This window comes from Centropristis striata, chromosome 24 (genome assembly GCF_030273125.1).
Source record: "Centropristis striata isolate RG_2023a ecotype Rhode Island chromosome 24, C.striata_1.0, whole genome shotgun sequence".
In the NCBI taxonomy this organism is placed as follows: Eukaryota; Metazoa; Chordata; class Actinopteri; order Perciformes; family Serranidae; genus Centropristis; species Centropristis striata.
Genome location: NC_081540.1, coordinates 10,268,799 through 10,293,998, shown reverse-complemented (window position 1 = coordinate 10,293,998; position 25,200 = coordinate 10,268,799). Strand labels below are relative to the sequence as shown.

General features: G+C 35.9%; 4 protein-coding genes across 9 annotated transcripts in view; 2 read left to right on the top strand and 2 right to left on the bottom strand.

Moving 5' to 3' along the window:
- gart (phosphoribosylglycinamide formyltransferase) overlaps positions 1–1,584 on the top strand; it is a 29,684-nt gene extending 28,100 nt beyond the window's left edge. The window contains exon 22 of the mRNA XM_059328163.1: positions 1,044–1,584. Within this exon, the coding sequence (XP_059184146.1) occupies positions 1,044–1,241 (198 nt within the window). The 3' untranslated portion in view covers positions 1,242–1,584. The remainder of the gene's footprint in view (positions 1–1,043) is intronic.
- A 16-nt stretch (positions 1,585–1,600) lies between these two features.
- On the bottom strand, positions 1,601–5,604 carry n6amt1 (N-6 adenine-specific DNA methyltransferase 1). The gene is made up of 6 exons (XM_059328170.1): positions 5,226–5,604; positions 4,409–4,495; positions 3,817–3,907; positions 3,067–3,150; positions 2,847–2,988; positions 1,601–1,962 (listed from the first exon to the last, which is right to left on the bottom strand). The coding sequence occupies exons 1-6, from the start codon at positions 5,360–5,362 to the stop codon at positions 1,856–1,858; spliced, it is 648 nt and encodes a 215-aa protein (XP_059184153.1). The 5' UTR covers positions 5,363–5,604; the 3' UTR covers positions 1,601–1,855.
- Positions 5,605–6,034: 430 nt separating this feature from the next.
- Positions 6,035–12,826, top strand: LOC131963033 (high-affinity choline transporter 1-like). 2 transcript variants are annotated; one of them, XM_059328165.1, is made up of 8 exons: positions 6,035–6,079; positions 7,640–7,753; positions 9,687–9,842; positions 9,930–10,078; positions 10,189–10,332; positions 11,412–11,565; positions 11,648–11,862; positions 11,957–12,817. In XM_059328165.1, exons 3-8 carry the CDS (start codon positions 9,710–9,712, stop codon positions 12,485–12,487), a joined length of 1,326 nt encoding a protein of 441 aa, XP_059184148.1. In that variant the 5' UTR covers positions 6,035–6,079; positions 7,640–7,753; positions 9,687–9,709; the 3' UTR covers positions 12,488–12,817. The 2 variants fall into 2 exon arrangements, with proteins under 2 accessions (XP_059184148.1, XP_059184149.1); XM_059328166.1 differs by lacking the exon at positions 6,035–6,079 and adding an exon at positions 6,554–6,941 and having other exon boundaries at positions 11,957–12,826.
- A 3,107-nt stretch (positions 12,827–15,933) lies between these two features.
- On the bottom strand, positions 15,934–22,632 carry LOC131963038 (high affinity choline transporter 1-like). Of its 5 annotated transcripts, none has more exons than XR_009389992.1 (5): positions 22,575–22,632; positions 19,898–20,366; positions 18,474–18,567; positions 18,287–18,393; positions 15,934–17,604 (listed from the first exon to the last, which is right to left on the bottom strand). XR_009389992.1 is itself a non-coding variant. In XM_059328172.1 (4 exons), exons 1-3 carry the CDS (start codon positions 22,605–22,607, stop codon positions 18,515–18,517), a joined length of 555 nt encoding a protein of 184 aa, XP_059184155.1. In that variant the 5' UTR covers positions 22,608–22,626; the 3' UTR covers positions 15,934–17,604; positions 18,287–18,514. The 5 variants fall into 5 exon arrangements, 3 of the variants coding, with proteins under 3 accessions (XP_059184155.1, XP_059184154.1, XP_059184158.1); XR_009389993.1 differs by having other exon boundaries at positions 18,474–18,564; XM_059328172.1 differs by having other exon boundaries at positions 18,287–18,567; positions 22,575–22,626.
- Between the last annotated feature and the right edge of the window lie 2,568 nt (positions 22,633–25,200).

Below are 25,200 nucleotides of genomic sequence, written 5' to 3'. Positions count from 1 at the left end.
ATATAACATGTCACAAGTAGTTTTATTGAAACCGTTTATTTAAGTGAATATAAATACTGTATAACAGGAGTACCTTTTTAAACAAATTTTTTTTATCAAAGCTCCATAAAGTGCACATTTAAATAAAAAATATTGTAAATAAAAATAGGCTATGAAATACAAAATAGGCCAATCTTTTTCTGTAATATATTTATATGAGAAAAGAATAACGATCATTACAAAATAACTAAATATGACAAACCCTAGTAAGGGCAGCATTAATATATAAAGAAAGAAAAAAATTATATCGCCCAGCCCTACTGTGGAGATGAAACCCTAATACTAGGGCTGATATGGTTTTTCTTAAGTATTGCATTTCGACATTACAATTAAACTTCTTTCTTTTTACTTTTTTACCGGTAGACTATGTTGAATTATACACTTCTAGACTACACAATAGATCATTTTTCACAAAATTTCAAATGCACTTGCTTCTTTTTAGTCCATATGGAGGTGAAAGAAAGTTAATTATGTTTATCTAAATGGGAAAGCAAGTGCATTTTAACTATATAGATTCAGGCATTGAAAAAGTCCATTTCAAAATAAAATAATTCTGATATTAAAGTGAATCTATTTTTTTGTCCAATTCCAAGCTAACACTTGCTGTTTCTCCATTTAGATAATCAAAATAATGAACTTTCTTTCACCACCATAAGGACTAAAATGAAGCAAGTGCATTTGAATGATAGATTCAGGCATTAAAAAAAATGATTTCGAAATGAAATAGTTCTGATATTAAAGTGAATCTATTTTTTGTCCCATCCCGAGCTAACAATTGCTTAATTTTAGTCCATATGGAGGTGAAAGAAAGTTAATTATGTTTATCTAAATGGGAAAAAGCAAATGCATTCTAACTATAAAGTCAGGCATTGAAAAAAGTCGATTTCAAAATAAAATAATTCTGATATTAAAGTGAATGTATTTTTTGTCCAATTCCGAGCTAACACTTGCTTTTATTCCGAGACCCTCCATCACACAGCTGTTGTTTTTTTGTCTGTGTTCAGGAAGAGGTGGACGCAGGAGCCATCATCGTGCAGGAGGCGGTGCCGGTGCTGTGCGGCGACACGGAGGACAGTCTGTGCGACAGGATCAGAGAGGCCGAGCACCGAGCCTTCCCAGCCGCTCTGGAGCTGGTGGCCAGCGGCGCGGTGCGGCTCGGAGAGGACGGACACATCGTGTGGAAATCCAGTCCACAGAGTTAAACAACACACAGCTTGACAACAGTTTCTGTTACTTAAAACTGGCTTTATATCACAAAAAAGACACTAATAAGGCTTCTAACAAGGTCAAGATAGCAAACTTTTTTCAGACGGTCATGCTCAGTCGAGTAGAATTCCTCTTGGGATGCCTAAAGCTTGCAAACAAATAGATTAAATGATACTTGAAAGAAAATTACATTCCAATTCTACCTTTTAGTTGCACTGAAATTAACATAAAATTTAAAATAAATATTTGTAATGCTGCCAGGATGGATAATGTTAGTATAATATGTCTGTCGCTGAAAGTGTATTTTCATTATTAAACCAGCCTGGATGAATGCAAAGAGTCAGTCTCTGTGAAATATCTTTTATTGTCATGTTTTATAAATTTGCCAGTACATCAGAAGCACATTACTCCTTAAAGCAACCAATTTATTGCAAAAAAAAGATATTTTATTGTGCCGTTTTTGTTGTCTAGAGCTTTCACACCAATTGTCTGATGAATCCCTCACAGGTGTCCTCTGCAGCAAACACTTGTCCATACTGTGTCCTGTCTTCCAGTCAGTTCATAATTCCTGTAACCCTTTCAGAGGATTTATGTTGCAGTTCCACGTCCATCAGCTCCTATGGAAGCGAAGGACCGACAGCCTCTCGTTTCCAGCTCTCGTCGACAAACACGACTCTCCCGTCAAACCACATTTGGCCAGCAAACGGATGATTTCCTCTGTTGAGAAAAGAATCAAAGATTATCCAGAAAGTTTATCGCATTGAAAACAGACTATAAATAATGGACGTCGTGACCGTGAAGTCACCCATTGGTTTGTGGACTGCCCGTTTGATGCATCGAGTTCAGCGTTACACTCGTCGCCATCTTGTTTCGCATACGGAGGGCAAAACATATTTGGACTGTGGAGGAGCGAGAGGGATCTGATCACTGACTACAGCCTCTCTACACCTCAACCTGACTGAAAGAAGCCGCTGCTAATTCATGTTAGCATTAACTGGGATGTTGATTTTGGCTAGCAAAAAACAAAATGTATGTTACTTACTCCTTGGAGTGTCTGTTAGTCCAACCAAACGCTGAACAAGACATTTTTAATGAACAAAACGTTCTGTCATTAAGTGAAAATACAGTGAAAGGGTCAAAGTTATGAGACCAAACCGGTAAACCTCCTTCAATTTATTTATATATATATATATATATATATATATATATATTCTTCTCTCCTGATGACTTGATTTTTATATATATATACCGTGGATACGCATTCTTCTCTCCTGATGACGGCTCACCTTGTTAGTGACCTTTCAATCAAAGGTAGCCACGCCCCAAATCATATGATTCTTAATCTATTTTCTTGTAAATGGGGGCCATTATTTACACTATTAGCATCAAATTGTCTTGAAGATTTTTTACTAGTGATTGAGACTATAGTGTTGTCCTAAAAAAAAAACTCTTAGGTAATAAATCAAGTGAGAAGTTTTCTCATTTTGTATTGAAATGAATTGACTTCTGCAGTCCCTTCTGCAGCTTAAGGCACTTCCTGGTTTGCCTCCCTGCTCAGACCCGGAGGTTGCCACCTGATTGAAAATCATCAGTAAACTAACCTGGATCGTTCTCAGCAATGGTTATGAGGTAGAATAAGCCTTTACTGGAGAGCAATTGTGCCACCACAGGCAGGAATCTGTCAGTGACCTCTCGTCCTCGCTCCCCGCCGGCCCAGGCAGCTTCTATACCCGTGCTGCCGACCTGGAAGAAAAGCACACATTGAAGGAACGCTCCTCGTCTGTCAAGTGAAGAAAACCCGTTTGTACAGAGCTGCAGCACCTCTTCTGAAGGTGTGACCACATATGGAGGGTTGAAGAGAAGGACGTCCACTTTCCCACTTAAACGGGGCAGAAGACTTTCCACCTAATGGGAGAAAAAATCTTTAGAACTTAAATCATTGCACTTACATATGAAAGCCTAATTCCATGAGTTAAAGAAAAAAAAAAATTATGGCTTACTATTGCAAAATAATGAGTTTGTATCTCATAAATAACAGTATCTGAAAATTTTAAGTATAGCAAATTATTGAGAAATTAATCACATTTAAATTTGTGAGAAACAATCAAAATAATGACTTACTATCTCAAAATTCTGACTTAAAATTAAAAATATTGACTTAATAAATCATAATAAAAAAACTCAATTTGAAATGATAACAGGATCTCAAAATAGTTAAAGAAAAGTATATAAAATAAATATATAAAAAAACTCTTTGAAACTCTTTAAAATACTAAGTTAAATAATCAGTGACAATCAAAAAATACTAAGTAATTATTTTGATACTGTTATAATAATAGGTCAATATGTTAATGTATCCTTAAATTGTTAGTTAATATTACGGCATTAAGTCTTTAGTTTGAGAAATGTGTAATATATGTTTCCCCAATACTAAGTTATTTTGAGAAAATTTAGATACTTGGTCATTTTTTAAGTTTATCATTATAACTCATAAATAACTTTAATAACAGGATTTATACTTGGCATATTGGCTTCCAATTTTGTGAATAACTGAAAATGAAAAAGTCTCACCAGTGATGTGAGGACAGGCTGCAGTGAGACATTGTTACAGGAAGCTGTCTTTGCTGTGCACTGTGCTGCTGCAGGATTCACATCAGTGCAACTGAAGACAAGCACAAACAGTCATGGAAAACATTATTAGACCACTTTTTTTCTTCAGTTTCTTGTTCATTTTAATGCCTGGTACAACTAAAGGTAGATTTGTTTGGTCAAATATTCTGTAATTTCCCAGCTTGGGATAAATAAAGTATATCTATCTATCTATAATAAAAAAAATAGCTCATAAGAGTTGAATTTAAGATCTGATATCTAGACATTTTTCATTGTTTTCTTCATAATAACCTAAATCATTATCAAGAAAACCATGGAAAATGGCCAGTTAAACACTTATGAGCTATTTTTGTTATTATATTTGTCCAAACAAATGTACCTTTAGTTGTACCAGGCATTAAAATGAACAAGAAATTGAAGAAAACAAGGCTGGTCTAATAATGTTTCTATGACTGTATAAGATTAGAATATACAGACTGCCTTTTTCACCCTAATGCACGCACAACAAACTCATTTTTATTTCTGGACATGAAGAAAAAAAAAATCAACTCACAGATAAAGAGCTGAAGGTCCAACCACCGATGCCAGAAAAGCCGACACCACACCTGAGCCACTGCCCACCTCCAAACACACACACGGGCTAGAACAGCACAGAAACACCCATATTTAAACATTCAGATGGCATATCCAGGTGATTTAACCCTCCTGTCGTCCTTCTGGGTCAAATTGACCCAATCTCTTTTGACTATTCCTTCTTTCCTCCCTCCTCCTGCCTTCCTCTCTTCTTTCCTCCTTCCTTATTTCCTCCCTCCTCTATCCTCCTTCCTTCATTCCTTCCCTCGCCCCTCCTTTCTTTCTTTCCTTCCTTTCCTCCCTCCCTCCTTCTTTTCTTTCCTCCTAACGCTATCTCCTTTCCTTTCTCTCTTCTTTCCTTCCTCCTGATTTCCTCTCCTTTCCTCCTTCCTTCCTTCCTTCTTCCATCCCTCCCACCTCCATCCCTTCCTCTATCCTCCTTCCTTCTTCCCTCGCCCCCTTTCCTTCCCTCCTTCCTTTCTGCCCTCTTTCCTTCCTTCCTCCCTCCTTTCTGCCCTCTTTCCTTCCTGCCTCCCTCCTTTTCTCCCTCCTTCCTCCTTTATTTTTTCCTTCCTTTCTTCTCCTCCTCCCCTTTCTTTCCTCCATCCTCCTTCCTTTCTCTCTCCTTTCCATTCTTTCTCCTTTTCCTCATCTCTTCTTTCCTTCCTCCATCCTTCTTTCTTTCCTTCCTTCTTTCCTCCATCCTTTTTTACTTCCCTTTGCGTCCTTCCCTCTTCTTCCTTCCTTGACCCGAGGACAACAGGAGGGTTAAGGAAACCAGGGGATCTGTCTCTGACCTCATCAGCTGCAGCCTGTCTGCGTCTTTCTCCAGCGCGTCAATCAAGAGGAAAGAGTCCTCCGCTGGCTCGTAAACATCTCTGAAGTCTCCTCGTCCAGCATGAGAGTAAAGAGGTGTAGGATAACTTGTAGACATGTTTTAGCCTCGCTAACCGCCCGTACGTGTCCCTAGCTCGTCACCATTTAGTAGGTAGTGTTGGTTGACGTTAACACAGTATTGTTGTTTAACGCTTCTCTCAAAGTATCGCTAATATTCTTCATAAGAGCTCTAAATTAAAAGCTATATAGCTGGCGAGTATGTGTTAGCAGCTAGCAGCACGTTGTTCACAATCCACTTCCTTGTTTACAACTGACGTCACCACGACGTCACTTAACCCCTTATTTGGTGTCACATCCGGAAGATATGGTTTAATCATAGACTGTATAAAAGGGTTTAATCAATTTATAGGATATTCCAAGGTTATTAAATTGCATTTATTATGCTATATGGTGAAATAGAAAACAATTAAAAAATTTGCAAATACTGTACTATGTTTTTTCTCTCTCTGACTCTAATTGGGCCATTTTTAGCATTTTTGAAGTATACTAAAGTATGTACTTTTTAAAACATTTTTTCACATACATACTATGATCGGTTGTTTGTATTATTTTTTTTAAATTATAATTATCAGTCTTTCTCAGACACATACTGTATGTTTCAACATAATATAATTTGGCCAATTTTACAGGTTTGTCCCCATCCATCACAAGACTTCACCTGAGAAGGGAAAATGAGATCAAGTGCTCCTGCCTGGGAAGGACACGCCCCCTCAGGTGGAATCACTTCAGCCTAATCAGAGGTAGTGGATCTGAGGTAGGTAAGTACTTCCTTCTGTTGAGATTCTTCATGTTATATTAATACTTTGTTCCATCTTTCGCAGAGCTAAACCACATGTGTGAAAAGAGCAAAATAAAGCTACCAAGAAATTAAAATAAAATAAAAATGCTCTACTTTTGAACTTTGAACCTGGACTCTCCATGGTTCTCCAACACACTCCAGTATATTCCCTAAACATCAGATTTAGAATCTGACAGACATATGAAAATACAGTGTTATTTTTGGAAATCTTTTTTTTTTTTTTTTTTTTACATTTGAGTATGGCCCCCCCCCCCCATGTATGATACTATGATTGTGTCAACAGACTCTTAATTGAACAATTTTTCAACATACTACAGTGTGCCTTTTTTTTTTAATTCAGACACCCTGAAGGTGAAATGAAAGAAGCAGAGGTGAAGAGAATTTTTTATTTTTTTCCCAAAACCTTCTTGTTCTTACCTTTGCTGTGTCACATAAGGATTCAATGCTGGAGGAATACAGATGCAAATGTTTAATTTCAATATGTTCCTATTGTGTCCCCTTCAATCAATTTCCATGTCCTTAATATTTCCATAACAGTTAATTTGCCCACAAGCCAAACTGTCTGCATTTTATGCAAGAATTTAAAAGGCTGGGACTCACTCAGGCTGAGGAATCAGTAAAGAAAGATTCACAATGGCTCTCAATATACCAGGTCTGATTATGATGGTTGTCTTCTACTTGCTGGTGTTGGGAACCGGCATTTGGGCATCTGTAAAATCTAAAAAGATGGAGAAAAATACACACAGTAGTCGGATAGAAGTGTCCTTTTTGGCCAACCGGAGTGTCAGCTTAGGGATGGGAGTATTTACAATGACAGGTGAGTGGTGGTGAATGATCCTGAATGTACTATTTTAATGCATCTGTGAGGTTATCTGACCTAATATCATGGTTTTGATCACTTTCAAGAGTCTTTCTTAAACCGTTAGTGAGGATGATAATTACACATTTAATGAACATTTTGTAGTTTTTAAGAACAGTACAGGTGCATCTCAATAAATTAGAATATCATAGAAAAGTTTATTTATGTCAGTAATTTAATTCAAAAAAAGTATATATATAATGAGTTATTTCCACTTCATTTCATACAGAGTGGAATGAATGCCTTATTTTTTTTAATTTCTTCTAATTATAATAATTATGGCTTACATTTAATGAAGACCTACAATTCAGTGTCTCAAAAAAATGTTAATATTACAAAAGACCAATTTCTCTGAAAAGATCTCTGAAAAGTATGCCCATCTACATGCAATAAATACTTGGTTGGGGCTATTTGACTTGAACTACTGGAAATGGACTTTTCCATCGTATTCTAATTTATTGAGATGCACCTGTATATGATACTCAATAAATAATGATTCCTAACAAAGACATATCCATGTCTGAATTGCCTTAAATTATACTGACCCCACGCTTATAAACAATGCATAATGGCCCCTGAAATATTTCGAGACATCTTTCATTTTGATACTTTGAATGAATTACTGCATCTATGTGTATGTTTGCCTCCTGCTGCAGCTACCTGGGTCGGAGGTGCTTTCATCATTGGTGTTGCAGAGTCGGTGTATGACCCCAGCAAAGGTCTAATCTGGGCTCTTGTCCCTCTGCAGGTCTCTATTTCTTTTGTAATCGGTAAGACTCTGGAATACAAATCTCAGCCATTCTTTTTTTTTTTTTCAAACAAGGAGAATTTATTGAGCTGTCAGAGAATAAAGCTTGGTATTGTTGTGCTGTGGAGCTTCAGTCTGGCAGGGTGTGCAGCTTTTTCTAGCTGTTGAGCTAAACAACATGTTATATTTGGCCGTTTGTCTCATAGATGGAATTTTTTTTTTTTTTTTTTTTTTTTTAATTATCTTTTTTATTGATTCCACATATCAACATTCCATCGACATTTTACATGTGCTGTACAATTTTCCAACAGTAGTAGAATATTCGTATACTACACCCCGGAGCAGAGACATAGTTTGACACAAATTACCAAGTAAAGTTACAGTAGAAGTAAAATGAAACCTTTTTCCACTACTCTCCTTATTTTCATACCTCTCTTGCATTGTCCCTTTTTCTCCCGTTGGAGGGTAAACATATCAAATAAACATATGAACCATGAACAAGTTTGTAGCCTGAACCAAGGGGGACAATAATCTACAATACACAGTGCCCTTACTGTACAAAGTCTGCTCTCAATGGAGACACAAAATCAACCCAGTTTTTCCAGTATATTATAAAAGTATCTGTTTTTAGTCTAGTTGAGAAAGTCAGCTTCTCCATTCTATATATATCCAGCATTACCTCTACCCAATCCTCTATTTTTGGTGCTTCTGTTTTTAGCCATTTTCTGGTGATGGCCTTTTTAGCCGCCACCAACATTATTCGAAATATGTATTTTTCTCCTGACCTTGTAATCTCCTGGTTCTCTTTTCCCAAATATAAGACTTCAAATGTAAGTGGGAGTTGCACTTTCAGAATTTTTTCCATACTCTTCTTTAAATCTCAGCCATTCTTTTATATGAAAATGTAATTTCCAAATGACATATGGGGCAGGTACTGATACTGAAGCAATATTGAAAAAGAGACTCGAAAACTAAACCATAGGAAGCTGGTGATGATACTGATCCCATGTAAAATTAAATACAAACCTGTCCTACTACAGGAAATATTGCAACTAAACAGTGGTGGAAGAAGCATTCAGATCCTTTACTTCTAATGCTACTACCACACTGTGAAATGACTCCACTACAAGTAAAAGTTCTGCATTCAAAATTTACTGGAGTAAAAGTATGTATCAGTGATCGTATAAGTAAGTATCAGCATCAAAATGTACTTAAAGTATCAAGTACTTGTGCTATGATATGTATTCCAAATATATTTTTAGATTACTGTTATTGATGCATATATATAAGGAGCGTTTTACTGTCATCATGGTAGGGCTAATATTAACAACTTAATATACTTAATATATGTGGTTTAATTTATAAAATAAAAGTAATAATAGAATACTATAAAATGTACTGAAAGTGCAATCTCGGCTTAAGTATTCACTGTGCAGTAAATGTTCCTTGTCAGTGTTTTACTATTTATGTATTTATGGTGTATTTTACTTCTGTAGGTGTTCAGACTGTGCTTATTTTAACTCCTTTATATACTGTTAAATCTACATTAATGCATTATAATCATAATGCATTACAAGATCATTATACAGTCATGGAAAAAAATGATTAGACCATTTTTTGGTTCACCATTCAACCAAAACGATTAAGGAAAGGAGTGGAAAAGTCTGTTCTGCATTATTTTTTTAACTTTTAACTTTACCTTTTAACTTTCAAAGGCAGTCATAAACCAAACCTCTCCTCCACTGACATGCAGTCTTGTACAGCACAGGCCATCACCAAAGGCAACACTATTTCTTAAATAAATATAATATAAACAAAAATTTCCCAGACCCCAGCATGGACCCTTGAGGAACCCCAAATGACCCACATCAGGATTAATACTGACTGCACTGAAAATCGTATCTGGTGTTTCAATTTAAACTTAATACCCTTTCTCTCCTTTCGTCCGTTTAAAGGTGGACTGTTCTTTGCAAAGCCAATGAGGGAACACAATTATATCAGTATGATGGATCCATTTCAGAGAAAGTATGGAAAAGCTCTGACTGCTGTTCTCGCCATTGTTCCCGTCATAGCCGAAATCATCTGGGTTCCTGGATTACTGATTTCTTTGGGTACAAATATGCAAACACACAGTCAAATGCACTGTTTCTCTGTCTGATTTACACACCAATCATGTTCATGCATGTGTTTCTTAACAGGAGCTACCATGAGGGTGGTTTTGGATCTGTCCTTTAGTGTTTGCGTCTGGATCTCTGCTGCAGTGGCAATCATCTACACTGTTCTTGGAGGTCTCTATTCAGTTGCTTACACTGATGTCGTCCAGCTGTCATTGGTGCTTTTTAGCCTGGTGAGTTTAACACAGTAATACAACTGATGAAAGACAGATTTCTCTCACAATAATTGTACCTATTTAGTTCAGAAATCTACAAAAATAAGAGCCCTCTTCTCTTTTCACAGTGGCTGTGTGTGCCTTTTGTTTTTGCAAGTGATGTTTATACCGACATCACTAAAACCGCATTCAACCACACATATCAGGCCTCCTGGCTTGGGCAGCTTGAGTCTAAAGACGTCTGGAGATGGACTGATCATTTTCTAGTCATGGTAAGATGAATAACAGTATATAGTATGACTTTTTTTTTTTTTCAAATTTATGGAAAAGCCACCCAACTACATGTATCAACAAACGATAATAAGACTATTTTGAGAGTATCGGGGCATTTAAAATTTTTATGACTTTTTCCCAAAAAAAATTCGACATGCTATAGTATGATTTTTTTTTTTGAGGGGGTCATTTTTGGACATCCCAAAATGTTTTTTTTCTGTCATGTCTGTATCAACAGACCATTTTCAGCAGTTTTAGGCATTTTAAAATTTGACTAATTTTGACCAAAATCAACATTCTATAGTATGACTTGTTTTCAAATTTTGTACAACTCAGAATATTTTGTTTTTATGTCATTTCTGGAAAAGCCACCCAACTCCATCATATTAGTTGGTCATTTGTATGAGTCTCTTTTAGTTCTCTTTCTAGTTGTTTTGTGTCCCATTGTGGTCATTTTGGATCTAGTTGGCTATTTATTGTTATTTGGTGTCGATTTGTTTTATTCTTGCCCCTTTCCGTTGTAATAAGTCTTTTTGTAGTTTTTGTTTCGCTGTTTTGCACTTCTTTGTAGTCTTTTTGTATCTCTTTGTAGTCTTTACATCTTTTTGTCTTTTTGCGTTTCAGTTGTCTTTTTGCACGTCTTTGAAGTCTTTTTGCATCTTGCAGTCATTTTGCATCTCTGTCTATTTAAGTCTCTCTGCAGTCTTTTTGCATCTATTTGTGTTATTTTTGCATTTCAGTTGTCTTTTTGTATCTCTTTGTAGTCTTTGCATCCTTTTGTAGTCTTTCTGCATTTCTTTATAGTCTTTTTGCATTTCAGTTGTCTTTTTGCATTTCAGTTGTCTTTTTGCATCTCTTTGAAGTCTTTTTGCATGTCTTCGTAGTCTTTTTGCATCTCTGTCATCTTTTTGCATTTCTTTGCAGTCTTTTTGCAGGTCTGATGTCTATTTGCGTCTCTGCAGTATTTTAAGTCCTTTTTTCATCTTTCTTTAATCTTTAATCATCTCTTTTTAGTCTTTTTGCATATTTTTGTAGATCTTTTTCTTTCTTGATGCGTCATCTTATTTTCACTTTCTAGACTTTGGGCAATATGGCTGTTCAGGATTTCCATCAAAGGATACTCTCCTCAGCCTCCACATCCACAGCCAGAATCATCTGTTTCATAGCTGCAGGAGGAGTCATCATTGCTGGACTTCCATCTGTGTTGATTGCAGCTGTTGCAGCTTCAACAGGTAACTGCACAAGTTTCACTGTATCTTTAAACTTCCAGATTTGTGAATGCAACCACAACCTTTTGTCTGTTTCTGGTTACAGACTGGAACTCCACCTCATATGGATCTCCTTCACCATATGAGCGAGGGGAGACGGCCATGGTGTTGCCCATCACCCTTCAACATTTTACACCAGCCTACATTTCTGCTTTTGGCATGGGAGCTGTTGCTGCTGCTGTGATGTCATCCGCTGACTCTTTCCTCTTGTCTGCAACCACCATCTTCACTACCAACATCTACCAGGCCATCAGGAGTCAGGTGAAAGAAAATCAATGTAGAAGTGGGGATTTGTGATGTTTTAAGGGAACTTTGACAATGTAAATATCTACTGAACTATTGTTCTTCTTTTCAGGCATCAGAAAAAGAGCTACAGTGGGTGATTCGGCTCTCCATAGTGGTTGCAGGACTTGTGGGAACTTCCCTCACATATCTGGATGGCGGCATTTTAGTGTTCTGGATCCTGGGCTCAGATCTCACATACACCATTTTATTTCCCCAACTGATCTGCGTCCTCTTCATTAGGGTTTCCAATGGTTACGGGGCGATCGCAGGCTACCTTGTTGCGATGGTGATGAGGCTGTTGTGTGGAGAGCCGTTGTTCGGCCTCCCTGTGATCCTGCAGTTCCCAGGCTGCACTTTAGAAGATGGTGTTTACATTCAGCGCTCTCCTGTCAAGACCATTTGCATGCTGTCTGCTCTGGTCTCCATTCCCATGGTATCATATGTGGCCTCACTCCTGTTTAACAAGGGGATCCTTCCTGAGAGGCTGGACATGTTCAAGGTGAAATCACAGGAAGCACCAGCAGATGGTGCCAGAGACTCTGATTTTCAAAATGAAAAAGACACATTTGCCTCTCCACTAATGCTCGATACAGAATGCTAAGGAGAGGATGCTCCTAGTTATCTTGTTTGTGTCTTTTGAATATGACAGTTGGTTTGGGGTAATAGCAAAGGATTTATACTACTTACCATATTTTAGAGTAGCTTATAGTAAGAGTCCATAATATGTGTAGTCTGACCTTGGCAACACTGGATTATACTGGATATTATTACTATGCACAACAGTGCCACTACAACCATGTACCGTGGTACCATTGTTTATGTTCTGAATGTTATCGGTCTTCTTGGGTATAAAACGTTCAATGTCTGGGTTTAAACTCCATATTAACTGAACCCCAGTTCCAGAAAGGTTGGGATGTTGGCTTAGATTGACATTTATACAAAGACTTTTTATTTAACTTCTTAACACTGGATTGGTATAATTATGCACTTTTTGATGAGGAAAGAACCGTCTTGATTCTTATAACGAATTTCAATTTGTGTCTCAACTCAGATGTATGTTTCTAATCATTCTTGCTGTTTGGGTGCTTTTCTTTTTCCCAAGTCTGAGTCAAGATACAAATTGAAATTCGCTATAAGAATCAAGACAGTTCTTTCCTCATCAAAAAGTGCATAATTATACCAATCCAGTGTTAAGAAGTTAAATAAAAAGTCTTTGTATAAATGTCAATTTTAGCCAACATCCCAACCTTTCTGGAACTGGGGTTCAGTTAATATGGAGAGTTTAAACCCAGACATTGAACGTTTTATACCCAAGACGACCGATAACATTCAGAACATAAGAAGACATCAGAAGAAGCTGCTAGATGCAAGTGTAATAGTGATTTTCATCTCAGCCCGTCTCAAATGCAAGACTCCCCTCCCCCTTTCCTGCCAATACTTTAAGTTTCCCCTTTGTGTCTCAAATTTGATATGCAGATGAGATTTTACACCTGAAAAGGTCCCCTTAGTATTTCAAACGGGATGTCCAGACGAAACTCTCACACCTAGCAAGGTCCTCTTTATGTTGTATATTGTGTGTCCCACACCCTAGTGGGCGTTCTCCAAGTATAAATTGGGCTGCCTCTCCTTCATTCAGGGTCTTTCTCCATTTTGACCACTCATGTGTTGAATGACCTTTCTTTGCAAAGAAATAAAACATTTGTCGGCCGGCAGAAGTTCTCTATTTCATTCTTCACCAGCAGCAGAGAAAATTTCCACTACACAAGTCTAGATAATTTTCTAGATTTTTCTAGATCCTTTTCTAGAAAAAGCTTGAAAAAGGATCTAGAAAAATCTAGAGAAAGAGTTTTTAAGAGCTTTTTCTAGATCCTTTTCTAGATCCCTTTTCTAGATTTTTCTAGATCCTTTTCTAGATTTTTTTCAGATCCTTTTTCTAGATCATTTTCTAGATCCCCTTTCTAGCTCATTTCCTAGATCCTTTTTCTAGATCCTTTTCTAGATTTTTCTAGATCTTTTTTCAGATCCTTTTTCTAGATCCTCTTCTAGATCCTTTTTCTAAATCCTTTTCTAGATTTGTCTAGATCATCTAGAAAAAGCTCTAAAAAGGATCTAGAAAATTCTAGAAAAGCTCTAGAAAAAAATCTAGAAAAATCTAGAAAAGGATCTAGAAAAAAATCTAAAAAAATCTAGAAAAGGATCTAGAAAAAAATCTAGAAAAATCTAGAAAAGGGTCTAGAAAAGGATCTAGAAAAAAATCTAGAAAAATCTAGAAAAGGGTCTAGAAAAAAATCTAGAAAAAAATCTAGAAAAATCTAGAAAAGGATCTAGAAAAAAATCTAGAAAAAAATCTAGAAAAAAATCTAGAAAAATCTAGAAAAGGATCTAGAAAAGGATCTAGAAAAAAATCTAGAAAAATCTAGAAAAGGATCTAGAAAAAAATCTAGAAAAGGATCTAGAAAAAAATCTAGAAAAATCTAGAAAAAAATCTAGAAAAAAATCTAGAAAAATCTAGAAAAGGATCTAGAAAAGGATCTAGAAAAAAATCTAGAAAAATCTAGAAAAGGATCTAGAAAAAAATCTAGAAAAGGATCTAGAAAAGGATCTAGAAAAAAATCTAGAAAAATCTAGAAAAAAATCTAGAAAAATCTAGAAAAAAATCTAGAAAAATCTAGAAAAGGATCTAGAAAAGGATCTAGAAAAAAATCTAGAAAAGGATCTAGAAAAAAATCTAGAAAAGGATCTAGAAAAAAATCTAGAAAAAAATCTAGAAAAGGATCTAGAAAAAAATCTAGAAAAAAATCTAGAAAAATCTAGAAAAGGATCTAGAAAAGGATCTAGAAAAAAATCTAGAAAAAAATCTAGAAAAGGATCTAGAAAAAAATCTAGAAAAAAATCTAGAAAAATCTAGAAAAAAATCTAGAAAAAAATCTAGAAAAGGATCTAGAAAAGGATCTAGAAAAAAATCTAGAAAAGGATCTAGAAAAGGATCTAGAAAAGGATCTAGAAAAAAATCTAGAAAAGGATCTAGAAAAAAATCTAGAAAAAAATCTAGAAAAAGATCTAGAAAAAAATCTAGAAAAAAATCTAGAAAAGGATCTAGAAAAAAATCTAGAAAAATCTAGAAAAAAATCTAGAAAAGGATCTAGAAAAAAATCTAGAAAAAAATCTAGAAAAAAATCTAGAAAAAAATCTAGAAAAATCTAGAAAAAAATCTAGAAAAATCTAGAAAAGGATCTAGAAAAAAATCTAGAAAAAAATCTAGAAAAATCTAGAAAAAAATCTAGAAAAATCTAGAAAAGGATCTAGAAAAGGATCTAGAAAAAAAATCTAGAAAAGGATCTAGAAAAAAATCTAGAAAAAAATCTAGAAAAATCTAGAAAAGGATCTAGAAAAATCTAGAAAAGGATCTAGAAAAAAATCTAGAAAAATCTAGAAAAATCTAGAAAAAAATCTAGAAAAATCTAGAAAAGGATCTAGAAAAATCTAGAAAAGGATCTAGAAAAATCTAGAAAAATCTAGAAAAGGATCTAGAAAAAAATCTAGAAAAATCTAGAAAAGGATCTAGAAAAAAATCTAGAAAAAAATCTAGAAAAATCTAGAAAAAAATCTAGAAAAATCTAGAAAAGGATCTAGAAAAAAATCTAGAAAAAAATCTAGAAAAATCTAGAAAAAAATCTAGAAAAATCTAGAAAAGGATCTAGAAAAGGATCTAGAAAAAAAATCTAGAAAAGGATCTAGAAAAAAATCTAGAAAAAAATCTAGAAAAATCTAGAAAAGGATCTAGAAAAATCTAGAAAAGGATCTAGAAAAAAATCTAGAAAAATCTAGAAAAATCTAGAAAAAAATCTAGAAAAATCTAGAAAAGGATCTAGAAAAATCTAGAAAAGGATCTAGAAAAATCTAGAAAAGGATCTAGAAAAATCTAGAAAAATCTAGAAAAGGATCTAGAAAAAAATCTAGAAAAATCTAGAAAAGGATCTAGAAAAAAATCTAGAAAAAGCTCTATAAAGGATCTAGAAAATTCTAGATTTCTAGATTTTTCTAGATCTTATCTAGGATGCTATTAAGATGGTTTAGTTTTGCTACGATTGAGCCTTTAGTGATAAAATCGCATTACAAGGCCTACAAGAAAGGTATAAACTCTATGTATTTTTTCCCACCTTTTTCTACTAGTTTTTGGCATGTACTGAGAACACTTAAGAGTCATATTTAGTTCATTATCTATTAAAAATTACTTTTATTTATATTGCACCTTTAAAACTGTGTTTCAAAGTGCTTTCACATACGTGGGAGAGTTTTTACATTTTCAGATGCTTTGAAGTATATGTATTTGTGTCTATTTTTAGTGACTGTCTTTTTTTTGTGATTTTGTGTCTTTTTTTGATCATTTTGTGGTAACAGAAAATTGGTAACAGAGAGAGGAGCAGCAGTTCTGGGAGGGGCAGTAGCAGGTGATGAAGCTCCACCATTGTCCAGTAGTGATGGTGAGTGTAGAGTGGACCAGGCAAGGAGCGTTCCCATCTGGGGCCAAACCAGATCCACAGCAGTGAGACCAGCAGGAGTGATACCGAGCAGGACCACAGCACGACACCCTGTAAAAGACAGAGCAAAGAAAAGTGCGAGTACTACATAAATTAATACAAAATGGTAATTTTGTTCCTTTTTTTGGTAATTTTGTGTCTTTTTTGGGTCATTTTGTGTCTTTTTTGGGTCATTTTGTTTCTTTTTTGGGTCATTTTGTTTCTTTTTGGTAATATTGTGTCTTTTTTAGTGATTGTGTCTTTTTTTGTGATTTTGTGTCTTTTTTTGGTGATTTTGTGTCTTTTAGTGATTTTGTGTCTTTTTTGGTCATTGTGTGTCTTTTTTGGGTCATTTTGTATCTTTTTTGGTGATAGTGTGTCTTTTTGGTCATTTTGTGTCTTTTTTGGGTCATTTTGTGTCATTTTGTATCTTTTTTGGTCTTTTTTTGATCATTTTGTGGTCAATTTGTGGTCAATTTGTGTCCTTTTTAGGTCATTTTGTGTCTTTTTTTGGTGATTGTGTCTTTTTTTGGTAATTTGGGGTAATTTTGTGTCTTTTTTGGTACTTTTGTCTTTTTTGGTAATTTTGTGGCTTTTTGGTCATTTTGTGGTCAATTTGTGTCTTTTTTGGTCATTTTGTTTCTTTTTTTGGTCTTTTTTTGTTTTGCATGATCTAAACTGTGCGTGTGAGTCGCGCACAACATGCATATTAAATTGGGGGTTGCGACTTAAAAAGGTTCAGAACTACTGTCTTAGATAATAGAGAAATCACTGAGCAACCCAGCCACTAAATCACAAATAAAGCATTATAGCCTCAAGAACAGTTATATAATGTTCTATATATTTGTGAATATGCAAATGTTTATCTTATCATGGCTAGGAAGTTATCCACCCATTTCCACACTTCATCAGATTCAAGGCGACCAAGCCAGGAGGCCTGATATGTGTGGTTGGATGCTGTTTGAGTGATGTCACTATAAACATCTAAATTCTTATCACATTTGTATAAAACTTCTGGAGGAAAATGTACAAATTAGCTTTTTTTTTTTTTTATTACCCAGAGAAGTCAGTGTGACTGGCACCCACATCATTTCACTGATAAATGGAACAATGGCAAGAAGAGCAGTCAGGGTTTTTCCGTACTTTCTCTGGAATGGATCCATCATAGTCCGCATTGGCTTCGCAAAGAACAGTCCACCTTAAAAAAAAAAAAAACGGGCAACAATAATACTGAATAACTTTGTTATTTATTTGTCAAGGTTCAGAAACTGAAAATCTTGCCTTTTCTTTCCCACAGTATTTTTGTCTCGTTCTTGGTTGTGTTTCCTTGCCCTTTTTTTGTAGAATAACTTGTGATTTTTCATATGATTAAGAAGATCTTACCAATAATTTGCAGAGGAAAAAGAGCCCAGATTAGTCCTTTTGTGGTTTTCAAATGTCGTTGAAGATGAATTACCCCAGAGGATTTCATTGTAGCCCATTTGATACAGACAATTTTTGAAAAACTGTTATCCATGTTATCCAAATAACAGTAATTATATTAGGGCCAGGTAGGAGATAAAAGTAATGAGGAAAAAATATATATTTTTGGACTTCAAGAAAAAAGCAAAAATGACATGAATAATAGTAGAAATACAATGTCGGGAAAGAAGTCGAAATGTGAACAAAATAGTAGAAATGTCTAGAATAAAGTCAACTTTTTGAGTTTAAAGTAAACTGCTAGCCACACCCACATTTTTCCTCAATATGTCTAACATATGTCTAAAAAAATTCATTTTGCTTTTTCTTGCCACTGTATTTTTGTTTCATTCTTGGCTGTGATTCCTTGTCCTTTTTTGGAGAAGAACTTATGATTTTTCATATGATTAAGAAGGTCTTACCGATAATGAAGGAAACTGACATTTGCAGAGGAAAAAGATTAGTCCTTTTGTGGGGTCATAAACCGTCTCTGCAACTCCAATGATGAAGGCACCTCCGACCCATGTGGCTGCATAATATGAAGAGTATTGTTAAGAATCATAGTTTTAGACATAACGTTTTTAACTTATCTGCTCGACCAAAACTCACCCGTCATTGTGAAGACTCCCACTGCCAAGTTGACCCTCCGGTTAGCCAAAAAAGAAACTTCCATCTGTCCATTTTGAGTGTTTTTCTCCATCTTCTACATGCAGAGGCAATAAAACCAAGAAATGCAACAAGATATGAAACATTTAAAATGACAGAATTCTTACAAGTAGTTACCTTGTCTTCATTCAAGTCAGCTTTCTGCCCTTTTTGTATAAAAAATGGAAATTCAAGTGTCCTCTGAAGAATGCACATTTAGCTTTAATCCAAGACACTGATGGACATTGCAGACATTGTAAACTTGAACATACCCAAAGGGAATTAAATAAAAGCAATAACCACACAAAACAAACATTTTGTTTCAAACCACAGTAAAAAAATCCTAAATATCAAAAGTCAACCGAGGTCACCAGAGTACACCAAATATAATTATGTAACTTAAATTATATAATAGACCCTTTTACTGTTTGTACACAATGATGACGTAGAACGTTTGTGCGTGCATTCTGGCAACGGAAGTGGTGTTGTTCTCCAGCCGTTCTGACTGACAAAGAAGCATTTACAAATTTACAAACTTTGGCTAGTATCTTGCTAAGCTAAACAAACATTGTTTTGTGTACATAAACACAGAACTACAAAAAACCACTAGAGTCCAATGACACAGCACCTGCCAATAAAACAAGCATGTTTGTTCATCTTAGCAGACTACTCGCCAAATCTAACGCCAGCTTATCAAACTTTAGCTGCATGTGATTAACCCTTTGGAATTTGGGGCTATTTTGTTGTTTTTTGACTCTTTTTCATTCTGCCTGTATATGTAACTTAAATAATGATTACCATGCCATGCTCTTATCTTTTTCATCACAACCTCACCTGATTATTTTTTAATTTTGATTTACTGTATCAACATTTTGAAACACAAAAAACACGAAAATTACGAAAAATAAAACATACAAAAAACTTTTTTTTTTAAACAAAAAACACACAAAAAACACAAGAAACACAAAAATTAAAAAATTACAAAAAACAGCCCAAATATAGCCCACGTCAGCCTCACCGTGCTCCACCTCTGCCCATTTTAGGATTAGCTGGTAATTTAGCGTACTCAGAGAGTTACCACACTGAGATTTGATGAAGTCTAGTGCATTCTGGTGCCTCTTTTCCTCAATTTAGAGGAAGAATAACTTTACACTTATCTGTAAACATGTAAGAATTCCTGTAAGAATGGTGAGGACCAGCAATATTTTGAAGTTTTGCCTTATTTGTACATGTGGAAGAGGCCTTAATGATCCAGAAATAGAAGCAAGAACACCAGCCTGTCGCAATAACTCAACAATTATATGAGGAATTACATATAAAAATAATTTAACATTTTGTATCCAGCATTGGTTCAGAGGCAAATTTATCATTTTCATCCGTTTCATCACCTTCTCTGGCTCCATCTGCTGGTGCTTCCTGTGATTTCACCTTGAACACGTCCAGCCTCTCAGGAAGGATCCCCTTGTTAAACAGGAGTGAGGCCACATACGAGACCATGGGAATGGAGACCAGAGCAGACAGCATGCAAATGGTTTTGACAGGCCAGCGCTGAATGTAAACACCATCCTTTAAAATGCATCCTGGGAACTGCAGGATCACAGGGAGGCCGAACAACGGCTCTCCACACAACAGCCTCATCACCACCGCAACAAGGTAGCCTGCGATCGCCCCGTAACCATTGGAAACCCTAATGAAGAGGACGCAGATCAGTTGGGGAAATAAAATGGTGTATGTGAGATCTGAGCCCAGGATCCAGAACACCATGATGCTGTTGTCCAGGTAGGTGAGGGAAGTTCCCACAAGTCCTGCAACCACTATGTAGAGCCGGATCACCCACTGTAGCTCCTTGTCTGATGCCTAGAAAACAGAGAAAATAAGACTTGAGTGAGCATTTTGCCCTCATTTAGAAAAAAAAAAATATATGCGAAGTAGATTATAGGTCTGTGACAGTCCATGGCCTAGAGGTTAGGAATCAGGATTGTAACTGAAAGGATCGCCAAATCCCAGGACTGACAGGACTGAAGTGCTCTTGAGCAAGGCACACAGCTCCCTGGGCACACAGAAATGTGCTGCTCACTGATCCTAAAGCATGGTGTGTTCACTAGTGTATGAGGATGGGTTAAAATGCAGAGTGTGAATTTCCCCATTGTGGGACTAATAAGTGAATCTTAATCTTAATGTACATCTAAAGGCGCGTTTCCATTGGGTACTTTTCCCTCTAGTGAGCTGCTATGGGTGTGGCTTGGGAGAGAACTTTACCAGTTTACTGGCTAGTCGAGGCTGATTGGAAATGGTTTAGGAAGCGATTTCGCGCATGTGCGATTCATTTGCAGACTGGTGCAAACTGGACGCTGAGGGGTTAACAGCTCCTGCTCTGACTGCAGCTAGGAGAGACCGCTGCGGGAGGACTGGGCCGCTTGTGAGTGCTTTGGGACGGCACCTGCTACTCATTGAGAAAGAAGGAATCTCCAAAAGTCTCCAATAACACCAGAAAAGTCGATAGACTTGTCTGTAGTTGCTTTTTCTTTTTAAAGAGTCTCTAGATGTTTCTGAATAGTCGCTAAATATAGCGACAAAGCTGCTGAATTGCCAACACCGCTGGTTAGCCGCTACAAAAGTATGTATGGGAACAGAGGCCAAGGGGAACTAACTAGTGGGTGAAGCCAAAACACTCAGCCACTTTCCAAAAAGTACTCCGTGGAAACACGCCTTAGGACATACATTATAGTCTGGCAAGCAGTACCTGCAACCACAATTCATTTTGTGGGACTTCCAGTTGGTATGATGCAGAGATAGATTGCTCTCCCACCCACTAGGAATATTTCCCCAGATTCAAAGGTTTGAATGAGATAAGACACCGGCCAAAATAGGGGAGGGGCCAAACACTGCTTGTTTTTCTCTGATCTTATAGTTGATATACCTTTAGATTTTTTCAAATAGCCATGGAATGGGCCAACGAAAGATGATGCTAGCTAGCCTAGCTTGGAAGAGCCTGAAGCTAGCTTACTATCTGATATTCACACATTTTTAGCCGTTTTAGGCATTTTAAAATTTGACCAATTTTGACCAAAATCGACATGCTATAGTATGACTTTTTTTTCAAATTTTGGACAACTCAAAATGTTGTGTTTTTCTGTCATTTCTGGAAAAGCCACCCAACTACGTGCATCAACAGACTATAATAAGACTATTTTGAGAGTATCGGGGCATTTAACATTTTTAAGGCTTTTTCCCAAAGAATTTCGACATACATAGTATGACTTTTTTTGAGGGGGTCATTTTTTGGACATCCCAAAATATGGTGTTTTTCTGTAATTTCTGGACATATTATGCTCTAATATGTATCAACAGACTATAATTGACCCATTTTTTAGCAGTTTTAGGCATTTTGAAATTTGACCAAAATCGACATGCTATATGTAACCTTATGGATTGATTTAACACGCACAGGGGCTTCAATTAAGGAGGCCACAACAGTCAGTGTGGGTCAAACACATGCCATTTATTTTACAATATTTAAAACTCTAAAAAACACAGTCAAGAAAAGACAAGAGGACAGACAGTCATATCACGGCTGGGAAACCAACCATCCACTGCCTAGGACACTGGGAGTATACTAGATATTCAAAAGAAATATAAACCCAACACTTCAAATAAAAACACCACACTAATTCAATGTGCAACCACAAACCATAGCACCATCTAAAGTGAACTCCCAGCATTTCAGCCACACCGTTGAATGGTTCCCACCAGCCGCAATACTAGGAACAGAAGACAGAATGTTAAAATCCTAAAACTAAACAGCTCAAATCTAAAATAATAAAAACAATAAAATCAATATGGCTAAAATATAAAATAAACAGCAGTCAGTGCTATGCCTAAAAACAAACAAAGCACTGTTAGTTTGTAAGACATATAGTACGAGTGTTTCAGTCCTACAAACAAATGACAAACCCATAATTAAAATCATGAAAACTCAAATACCTCAGTGTGCATGCACCCCTAACAATTAAAATGCTATTCTGATTCTAAAATAATGCTAAAAACCCCAAAAGTCCACCTTACCACACAGAACAGAGAGTCACCAGTCACAGCCATGTGTGCAGACAAAGGATTTCCAGAAAGTGAGTGAGATAGTCACACCTGCTGTTAATCAGCCTCTCCTCCAGCTCCTGTCTCCTCTGATTGGTCTCTGCTGCTTCCTGGTGACCTACTGCCACATATAGTATGACCTTTTTTTCAAATTTTGGATAACTCAAAATATTGTGTTTTTCTGTCATGCCTGGCCATATTATGCTCTAATATTGACACATTTTGACAGACATTTGTTATTGGGGTAAATGTTATGTATAATTTCATATTGAACTTCTTTAATTTTATCTGAGTTAGCAAATTTATGTGGAAGGAGCCATGCTAATGTCAGAAAAAGAGGAAGACCATACAAATGTTCCTCTTGGCGTAATTTTCCTTTCCCTATATGTTTGCTATTACAGACCAACTCTATCAGCGGCTCTGCTTTAAACAGAAGGATTGCGTCATTTGACGTCATCACAACACACAAACACGCTGTAATGGATGTAGGTCTGACTGCTATTTACTGTAGATTTTCTTAGTTAACGGAGAAAATGTCGGTGTTTCACGACGAAATAGAGATCGAGGACTTTGAATATGACGAGGACAATAAGACATATTACTTCCCCTGTCCCTAAGTAACTGAAGGCTAAAACAAACCGGAAGAATAACTTATTTTTTATATATATAAGACTTTTTTTTTTTTAATATAAATTAAGTCATATTGTTGATCAAAGAACCATATTTTTTCATTAGTTTCCTGCCTGCCGCATCATTTTCACCAACTTCACACCAAACTCCATTCAGAAATCTTCCCATTTTAGGTTTCTTGGGCTTCAGTGAAACATTTAAATGTACAAGAAATATTTGATAACTTTTCCAAATGAACAAAGAGTATCGGGGCATCTAAAAATGTTATGACTTTTTCCCCCAAAATTTCGACATGCTATAGTCATGTTGATTTCGGGCAAAATTATTCAAATTTTAAAAACTGGGTCAATTATAGTCTGTTGTTACATTTTAGAACATAATATGTCCAGAAATGACAGAAAAACACCATATTTTGGGATGTCCAAAAATGACCACCTCAAAAAAAGTCATACATACATGAAATAGGTTGGCTTTTCCAGAAACACAAAAAACACCATATTTTGAGATATAGTCATGAATGAAAATATTGCTACAATCCACAGGTTTGTGTTACATTAAATCATTACAAGTGATATACTGTATGACCTAAATTTCTTGATGCACAATACGGAGGGCGCCCTCATATCTGTACCTGTATGTTCTCCATCTTGTAAGGATAATACAAAAAAAAAAAAAAAAAAAAAAATTAAAATACTACCACTAGATGGCAACATGTTTCTGATCATTTTATCACAGCTTGTTGCACACTGATTTGGGCATGTTTATTCCAGTTTGCATGACTAAAAATTGTGATTTCATGTATAGAAAAGTGTAAAATTCAGGCAGTGTATATTTAATTGTCAACATTAAACACTCAGGAAGAAATTATATTTAATTCAGTGTGTTTTATTAAAATGTTTCACTCATTCAGTCCATCACAGTTACAAAAGTGTCAAGATTTTGTGAAATGTGCCATGGTGACGGTCTTTTAAAGAAAAGTCAAATATAACAAACGGTGCTACATTATGCCGTGTATAAGCGTGAAATCTCCCAAAAAACATTTAATTAAACTGTATTACCCTAAATCCAGAAGATCGAATGTAAAAGGAAGTGCAAACATTAGTAAACAGAACATAAAAATATCAGATTTATACAAAGTGCAACAAGAACAGGGCAATTTAAAGTGTTAATATGCAGTTTTTTGACGTCATGGTTAGATAAATTTTGTAAACACATTCAGACATTTTCCTTTGAGACGCATTTAAAATTCAATATTGCATGAATATATATATCTATATATATATTTATAGCACACTTAATAGTTAGCTTTGTACATCGATAATTTAACGTCTTGTAAAAATTAGACCAAATATGCCCAACCTAACAGGGACTGATTCATTTTTAGCAGCATCATTGGGGCTTGTTGCCAGAGGGAAAACACCTGATTAGTTAAAGATTTTATTTAAAATAAATATATAAATACATACAGTATCGTGAGGCTCATTTCATAAAAAGCAGCCCTCTTTAGCAGGTTAGTATTACTGGTACCCTACAGCCAGTGGGTTTATTGCACAAGAGCAACAGGGAACAGCTCCCCCTTGGCACGGACCAAACTCATTGTGTGACGCTGTAGGTAAAATGAAACCTGACATGCGTTCACTCAAAAGAAACAACCCGCCTTCCCCGAAGAAATTCTGCATAGAATTGAATTGATGACATGAGAGATCAGTTCAGTTGTGGCCCTTTTGGTTAATTATTCTATGCAGGATTTATGCAGATTTAAAGGGATAGTTTGATTTTTTTTTAAGTGAGGCTGTATGAAGTACTTAACCATGTAGTCAGTATATCTACAGTAGCTGGCAGTTGGCTCGCCCCCAGTTTGGCCCAGGCAGGAGTACTGACTCAGAAGTGAAACCATGCACCTCTGTGGATGGGGGCAGCAGTGACACATTTTTTAAGCCACCTTAAAAAAAATTACTTCTTTCCTTAC

What these genes read in the sequence shown, in the direction of transcription:
- LOC131963033 (XM_059328166.1), top strand. Translation starts at nt 6,758, where the DNA reads ATGGCTCTCAATATACCAGGTCTGATTATGATGGTTGTCTTCTACTTG. An exon ending in CTCTATTTCTTTTGTAATCG is followed by an intron (nt 7,754 to 9,686) that starts GTAAGACTCTGG and finishes GTCCGTTTAAAG; the next exon opens with GTGGACTGTTCTTTGCAAAG. An exon ending in ACCAGGCCATCAGGAGTCAG is followed by an intron (nt 11,863 to 11,956) that starts GTGAAAGAAAAT and finishes TCTTCTTTTCAG; the next exon opens with GCATCAGAAAAAGAGCTACA.
- LOC131963038 (XM_059328171.1), bottom strand. Translation starts at nt 22,607, where the DNA reads ATGGCTGTGACTGGTGACTCTCTGTTCTGTGTG. An exon ending in GTGACTCTCTGTTCTGTGTG is followed by an intron (nt 20,367 to 22,574) that starts GTAAGGTGGACT and finishes TCTGTTTTCTAG; the next exon opens with GCATCAGACAAGGAGCTACA.
- n6amt1 (XM_059328170.1), bottom strand. Translation starts at nt 5,362, where the DNA reads ATGTCTACAAGTTATCCTACACCTCTTTACTCTCATGCTGGACGAGGA. An exon ending in GACAGGCTGCAGCTGATGAG is followed by an intron (nt 4,496 to 5,225) that starts GTCAGAGACAGA and finishes GTGCTGTTCTAG; the next exon opens with CCCGTGTGTGTGTTTGGAGG. An exon ending in GGACCTTCAGCTCTTTATCT is followed by an intron (nt 3,908 to 4,408) that starts GTGAGTTGATTT and finishes GCTTGTCTTCAG; the next exon opens with TTGCACTGATGTGAATCCTG.